The following is a 7,546-nucleotide window of genomic DNA, read 5'->3' as shown; positions in this document are numbered from 1 at the left end:
GGTGAGAGGGAAGGCAGAGGCTCAGAGTACACAAACTGTGCCAAACAGCATCAGGAAAGAGGGGAGGGAAAGGACAAATCCATGAATATTCTGCATCTCTCGGCTCACTCCGCCCGCTTGTATTTCACGGAGAACGACAGACGTCAGTTGTCGGCAGAGCACAGCTGATCAAAGCAGTGCTCCAGAGGACAGGGACGGAGTAAAACAGTAAACCAGAGGACATGACAGCCTGCCAGCATCAGCAGCAGAGAGGCAGGCTGGCCAATCATCAGCTGACATAGTCATAAGTTAAGCAGCCAATGAGCTGCCAGGAAGCTCCTCCCCTGCACGACCACTCAGGCGCAGAAGCAGCAGAAGCCAGGCTCAGATCTCTTATTAATGAATGGAGCAGTTCCCAGGCTGCATCACTGCACATAACGCTCTGCGCGCTCCCTGCTCAGCTCCTCTCTTCTCTCTGACACCGGGAGGCTGTGGAGAGAACATCAACTGCGACAATAACAACAACAACAACAAGGACACCAGCAGCACGGGAAGAGTGAAACAGGAGCAGCACTGGCCATGAAGGGACGACAAAGACACGCAGAAACCCCTGAAGAGGAAACCACAGAGGACACGGCAGCAGCTATGAGCAACACAGACCCACACCCTGATCTCCACCCACCAGATGCTTCTTCTTCTTCATCATCATCTTCTCCGCCTCTTCCCCCCTTAGCCATGCCCCCATCTACATCCTCCTCTGCTCTCCTGGCGTTGGCCTCCCCAGCCACCAGGCGCTCCATCTCCATGGGAGACTTCCGAAGGGTAACCGGGGCCCTGCAGGCAGGGTCCGAACCCCCATCCACCTCCGCTACAGCCCCTTCCTCCAAGCTTGTCACCCCCAGCTCCAGCATGGAATTTGAGGCGGCCCGTCGTCGCCTCCTGGAGGTAGAGGAGCGCCAGCGTGTCATCCACGAGATGGAGCGGCGACTTGAGGAGCTGAGGGAGGTGTTTGTGCGCTCTGAGCAGGAGGTGGTGGTTCACGGGGAGCTGGTGTCCCGCATCTCCGGGGCGGCCCAGCAGGGGGAGCTGTATGTGGCAGAGAACAGCCAGCGACTTAAGAAAGGCCTGAGGTTCAAGAAACACCGGCCCACCATTGTCTTCTCCTCCATGCTTGGACTGCGCACGTGCCTCCCATGGCCGGTGAAGCTCAAATAAGACAGCAGAGGAATGCATTTCCACAGTGATTTTTCCAACCATTGCTTTACTGACACGCTTTACATATAATGGGAGGATAGAGCTCTTACTTTAGCAATCACTCATTGACATGGCTGCTGTCCAGTTTCCACCTATCTGCTCTTGTATCCTGAGGCTGGTCCTCGGGGTCTTTAGAGTGCCTACTACAATCACAACTGCTAGTAAGGATCTGCCTGGTCAGCACAAAGACTCTAATGGTGCATCTCTGAGGAAATTTTAGTTAGCAAACATGTATAAGATGTCATTATGTCTTCAGTGTATTCACCGATACTCTGCTGCTTGCAGTTTTCTGTGTGTTTAGAGACCTGTGTGAATAGGAGAGATCCATAATTGATGTAAGAACTGCTATATAAGGTTGCTGGATGTTTTTTTTTTATGTGAGTGGTGACAGTTTTTTTAACCAGATTATGCGGGAGGAGGGTGAAAGATTGGCTGGTGAGGTAACGTGGTAAGAGATTTTCTCTACACCTCTTGACTTATGCAGAGAAGCACGAAACGCCTGGGAGGATTACATAACACTGACTGATTCACAGGAGGAAGAGGAAGAGAGCGAGTGGGAGAGGATGAAAAAAGAGGAAAAGAAAGAGAGGAAAGCACTGAACAATGTGCCTCTCCAACCTGTTAAGACAGGAGCGAAGGCCAGCGGAGGAGACAGACATGATGGGGACGGCTGCATTATTATGCAAAACCAATAGGACAGAGAGAGGGCAAACACATGAAAAGATAGAAAGTCAGAAAGTGGGAGAATACACAGAGGGGAATTTAGGTGAAATATATTGTTTATGTGCCTTGGCTTCTCCGAGAACACTTGTCCACCCCGAAACACCCCATGTTTTTGGCAGCGTGAGCCGGATCTTCCTGGGTAGTTGTTACACATTCCAAGCGAAGGACAAGAAAAACAAAGGGGGAGAGAGAAAGAAGGTGAGGGGTTCATTGCTGGACGATTCCACCTGTGGCCTCTTTTCATTCAGTCACCTAGCAACCACTCTCCCGATCCCCCTTTCTCTTCCAGAACCTTCAGAATGTATCCAGCAGAGCACTGTAACCACAGCACGACCGCAAAGTCTCCTGTACGCTCTGGAGGGTCTAGGAGCAACTTGGATTTGTGCTGCATTTACTTAAAAATGAATTCAAACTGGTTGTGTAGTAGAACAATATCACTGATAGAAGCTTGCTGTTGACCCTGCTCATTTATGCGATGCTTGGGGCTTTTGCACTTAGGTTAAGCCTTGCATGCATCAGCAAGGGAAGAAAAGGTAGACCGTCACTTTTTGCTGATTGTTTCATGGTGTTGTGACACACTGTGTATGCCAATGGCTTTGGCAAGCTGTTTTGTGACAGAATGATTGTGCAGCTCACAGAGCCATTCAGAATGACACCAGGTCATCAAATAAGACGTGCTGTAAGATATGCTCCATAACTGCTACACGGGTATCATGTGATTCTTAACAACAATTTGTAGGAGAAAAAATAATAGAGAAACTGTGCCATGTAGGGCAGTTAGACGAAACATTTAAAACATTACTAATTTAATTATTTAAAGAAAAGTGATATATGTGCACATTTCATATTGTAGTACTGTTCACGGACAGAGCTAGAGTTGTTAATTTAGTAGTTCTTTGGCATTGAACATCAATCAAAAATTCCCTTGTGATAGTTCACATGTGCAGCACTTTATCTGTGGCTCATGTAGGTGACCTGATTTCCACACATAGATCACACTCATTAATTTTTGTCCTATTTCTTCACCTCCTTCCACCCATTTCTCTCCTCTTTGCATTAGGGAAGGACTACTGTTAGCGCCTCTTCATCCATTCGACCCTCCCTCGCTTCAGTAGAGTGTGTGTGTGCGTAGAAAGCACAGTCAGTACACAGTGGGGTGTCTATTTTTGGCAATCGAAGGTTATGGCAGGGAGGTAGGCATTCAATCACAGCACAGCATCGGTTGGAAAAGGCGTGCATGGAAATGTGAGTGCACTTTGGTATCTATCTGTGTGTGCTGCTTTCCATGAGGACTGAAAGCAAGGTGCTCAGTTGTCATCAATGGCCTCACTGACGACTGTCTAGCTTTCCATAAATCAATTTTTTTTTTTCTAAATCATCAGGTAGACATATATTCCAAGTTTAATGGCTTCTAAGCGGCAAAGGTTTGCATGCTTGGAACCCATCACTGCATCATTTGAGATGTGCCCGGAAAGCCAATATAAGGATTCGTCTCTGTCATCTCAAGCGAAATAGAAATTGATGTTTTGCTCTGAGACTGCGCTGCCTGTGTCAGGGAGCCTATAGGCAAAGTAAGAGGTGACTTGATGCATGTGAAATGAGATGGTAAAGTAACATGATAGGGGTAAATGCACGAGGTAGCTGATGTAGGCTGCTGCGAATCAAATAGGTAGATGCTCCCAGTTAGCTCTGGTTATTTTTGCTTATAAGTAAGTATAAGGGCTTAAAGGGTAATTTTTCTAAGCTTGTTGGGGATACAGTTCACATATCAGACAGCGATAGATTTAGTTTCAAGTGTTAAGTCGGATGACATGCTCAGTTTAGTTCAGGGACCTTCAGCGTAGGTTTTACAGCGTATGACACAAGACTTCAGATAGCCAGATGACCTTATGATTGAATGTTGACTAACTCTTTATATAAGCATTCAATATGGCCATAGGAACTACTGCTTGCCATCTGTGTGCATATCTATACCAAACCATAGTCAGCTGAGACAGTTGCTAACAGAATACCTGTACTGAGTAAAGAGGTCTAGTTGGCCTTAAACATGTATTCATGGTCCTATGTATATAGCTATTGTTATAACCTAATATACTGTTGGCCTATACGACACTTTTTCATAATGCCTTATGCAATGTTCGTGCATTGGCAATGATGATAATGATGGTGATGATGATGATGATGTAAACTGGTAAACTCATGACCATCATAGACCTCATCCAGAAACATTATTATCTGGGCTGGAAAAAAAATATTATAATAATTGTGCACTGTTGTGGAACTGCACCTTTTTGTGTTTTTCTATGAATGAAGAAGAAGACTACATTTCCCAAAGATCTCTGGGCCCACTTGCAGAACGAATGTAATGTTTATTGTGAAGTGTTTCTGTTTTTTTTTTTTTTTTTTTTTTTTTTCCTGATCACTGAATACACAGTGTAGTCTCATCTACATTGTTTGAACCTGTGGTTGGAATAAAATAAAATAAAAAAAAAAATCCCTTTATAAAATACGCAACATAACCATAGAAGAACACAGTCTACAATCTGTGAATATGAAATCCTCTTGTATTCATTTGCCGGTCCTTGTAATTACATTTAAGGGTCAAATGAATTCAACCGATGACAGACAAATGACTTGTGCTACAAGAGATTTCAGTCCTCAATTCCAAACCAATAAATGTGTTATTGGGGGATTATAGCGGACTGGACAAGGCAAATAAAAAAAAAAAAAAAAAAAAAAAAAAAAAAACTTGCAACCCTTTATGGACACAAATGCTGGCCAACCACAGGTCCAAAACAGCTTGTTCCTTTATCCTTTAAAAATCTTAATATATTGTATTTGTTTATTTGTGATGTGTGGTATGGTAGAGTAACATTCATTTTCTGCTGGAATAAGCACAGAATCTTTTTTATATCAAGTGTTTATCTTTATTTTGAGGTAAATCTTTAACACTAAAAATGTTTTGTTGACCAAGACTTATAGTATTGTACTTTAAGTATGAATGTTAAGAAACTATTTTATTCAAAACTTGCATAACAATGAGAGCAGGTTTGGAGTCAGTTTGCTTTCCATTCAAAAAGTATCTTGAAACTAATAATTACCTAGCTGTAATTCTAGATAATTTCTTCCAAAGTGGATATGAGGTCCTGTTCATAGAAAAGAATATGAACTTGAACTGAAGTGGATATCAAATTGCCCCCAATCCTGCATGAGATACTAACATTGCTTCTTAAAAGGCTTCTGCTTTCTGCTGTGCAGTGAAAGAATGAATGTTTGCTTAGGTTTATGTGCAAAGACTTATTTAAAACTTATTTAAGTAATTCTCTTAATGGTATCATTTACTTGAGTGCAGCACTAAAGTGTACAAGACTAGTAAATATTTGAGGATTGGTTTCAATTTAATAATTTAGCAGGTTTTGTAAGATAGGCAGAATTATTAGAATAAACAGAGCACTGCCTGAAATGGTACGGAAAATGGATGTGATTGTTCTTGTTTTTGAGTCGAGAGGGTAAATAATAAATACAGTTGTTTATCTGTGAGATTCTGCTGGGAGCTGCTAAAATCTAATTTACAAAGCATTTATATAACAGGTGGGATCTGAAAATAGTACGTTCTTTGCACCTCTAATGGTGTACAGGAGAACACAACAGTGTAGAAAAAAAAAAAAAAAAAAAAAAAAACATGTCCTGTACTTTGTCTCTTAAAATAAACTGTTGCACCAGATGACAAAGATGCCTCAAATAAACGGACATGGAAATACTCAACTTGAGCACAGTACAATAACAAAACAGAATAAACTGACACAATCAAATTACAGCAACAAACATTATACATCAAATTTACTGTGCTTAATTGTTTGGCTCAGGCACATTAGCAAGTCTGTGGAAGCTGCTTTTCACAATGAGCATAATTAATGGCAGCAGATGCCCTTTTCAGAATTTAGAGAGTCCATAATGGAAAAGACAGGAAACTAGATGACGGGTAAAAGCAACAACCTGTATTTAGGTATACATCTGAAATTAACATTTTAAAATAAAACTACTCCTCCACTCTTACTGTTTGGTACAGGAAGCAGTAGAGTCACCTTGCAGCAGCTCACAGCAGCACAGCAATGATTGTGCCTGTTCAGCAGAAACCTGGTGCTTGACGTAACAAGATGCTGGAAGCCACATAGGGGAAAACACTGAAAAGCCAGGTACTGACATTTATCATGCCCTCTTTTGTAGTTATAACTGAGTGATACGGTGTCATTCACACGTTTTACTTTTACATGCATATTTATTCATCCACAAGTCTCCTCTCGGTCATCTACTTAGTTAAATGGAGGTTAGATAACTGGGTGCTCAGACAGAGTAGATAGAATGGGCAGAATTCTAGGAAATATATCCCACTTTCAAACGCTCATTATAGCAAGTCAGGATTTGTGAAGTTACATTAAGCTGATGATTTCTGTCGTGGCTCACTTATAAAAATGCATTACTCATGCAGATGGGTTTTAGACCGGGGGATCTGAGTATCTGGGGAATTAGAAAGGTAGAACATCCTCCATTATGTTTTATTTTTGGAGCTTAGAGGCCCGTGCACACACAAAATTGACATACACATAGTGCTAATAATGCTTGCAAACACGACACCAGAAGCCATGTAAATCCTTGGATTAATGGAGGCTGCACTCTTCATTTCAGGGATTATCATTATACTACAATGTGTACATCATGTAAATGTATGTGTACACATGCACACATATGCACAAACATATGAATGGATGGATATGTTAGTGAGTGAATAATTTATATCTACATGCACCGTATACATGCACATACAAATGTATATACTGTATATTAAATGCATATATAACATGTACTAAGAGTGCTATACAAAAACACAGAGACAAGTCTAATGGTGGGATGTAGGTAGTTGTGCTGGTCCCTCAGGATTGTCTTATGTCCCAGGAGGATGAGGAAGCAGCATCATTATGCTGGTTGTCAGTGAGACGCCCTGTTGTGTAAGTCACAGGTTGGAATTACATCATCCTGGTTCTGGGACGCAGGGTCACGGCTGGTGTCCTGTGGGACAGCCACAGTGAGGCTGGAAGGATGGATTGAAGCAGCGAAACAAGCCTGCAGGGATGAATGGAGAGGTAGCTGGAGGGATGGAAGAAGAGGAGGAGGAGTGGGGGCAACCCTGTATGGGTGAGAAGAGAAAAGACAGGAGGAATAGATGGAGATACGGATACCACTTAGTACACCACTAAAAGACAGGTGGGGTGAACAGAGTCGTGAACGGTGGAGAGAGCTGATAGTGGAAGGTGGGACAGGACAGCCTGTCAGATCAGTGCACATGTAAGAAAAAAAGAAAGAGACATGGATATAGATATGGCTGAAAAAGAAGGAAAGAAAAAAAAACAACAACATATGAGCAGGAGGAATAGAAGGAACCAAGGGTCTCTCATGGAACTCATTCACATATCTATTCAGATCTATTCACATATTTGTTTTGCATATTCATTTATCTATTTTGCATAGTGCACTTTTAATAGCATGACAAAAAGAAAAGAAAACTGACCGGGAAGTAGATCCACCATGGAAA

The 7,546-nt window shown here is 42.3% G+C and overlaps 1 protein-coding gene across 2 annotated transcripts; it reads left to right on the top strand.

Annotated features, from left to right (window-relative positions):
- The first annotated feature begins 393 nt into the window (after positions 1-393).
- On the top strand, positions 394-7,284 carry LOC115354620 (uncharacterized). 2 transcript variants are annotated; one of them, XM_030045049.1, is made up of 2 exons: positions 394-1,464; positions 7,275-7,284. In XM_030045049.1, the coding sequence occupies exon 1, from the start codon at positions 559-561 to the stop codon at positions 1,192-1,194; it is 636 nt and encodes a 211-aa protein (XP_029900909.1). In that variant the 5' UTR covers positions 394-558; the 3' UTR covers positions 1,195-1,464; positions 7,275-7,284. The 2 variants fall into 2 exon arrangements, with proteins under 2 accessions (XP_029900909.1, XP_029900908.1); XM_030045048.1 differs by lacking the exon at positions 7,275-7,284 and adding an exon at positions 3,017-5,424 and having other exon boundaries at positions 394-2,489.
- Positions 7,285-7,546: the final 262 nt, after the last annotated feature.

The sequence above is a fragment of the Myripristis murdjan genome, chromosome 22, assembly GCF_902150065.1.
Source record: "Myripristis murdjan chromosome 22, fMyrMur1.1, whole genome shotgun sequence".
NCBI lineage: Eukaryota > Metazoa > Chordata > Actinopteri > Holocentriformes > Holocentridae > Myripristis > Myripristis murdjan.
This window is presented reverse-complemented; position numbering and strand designations above follow the sequence as displayed.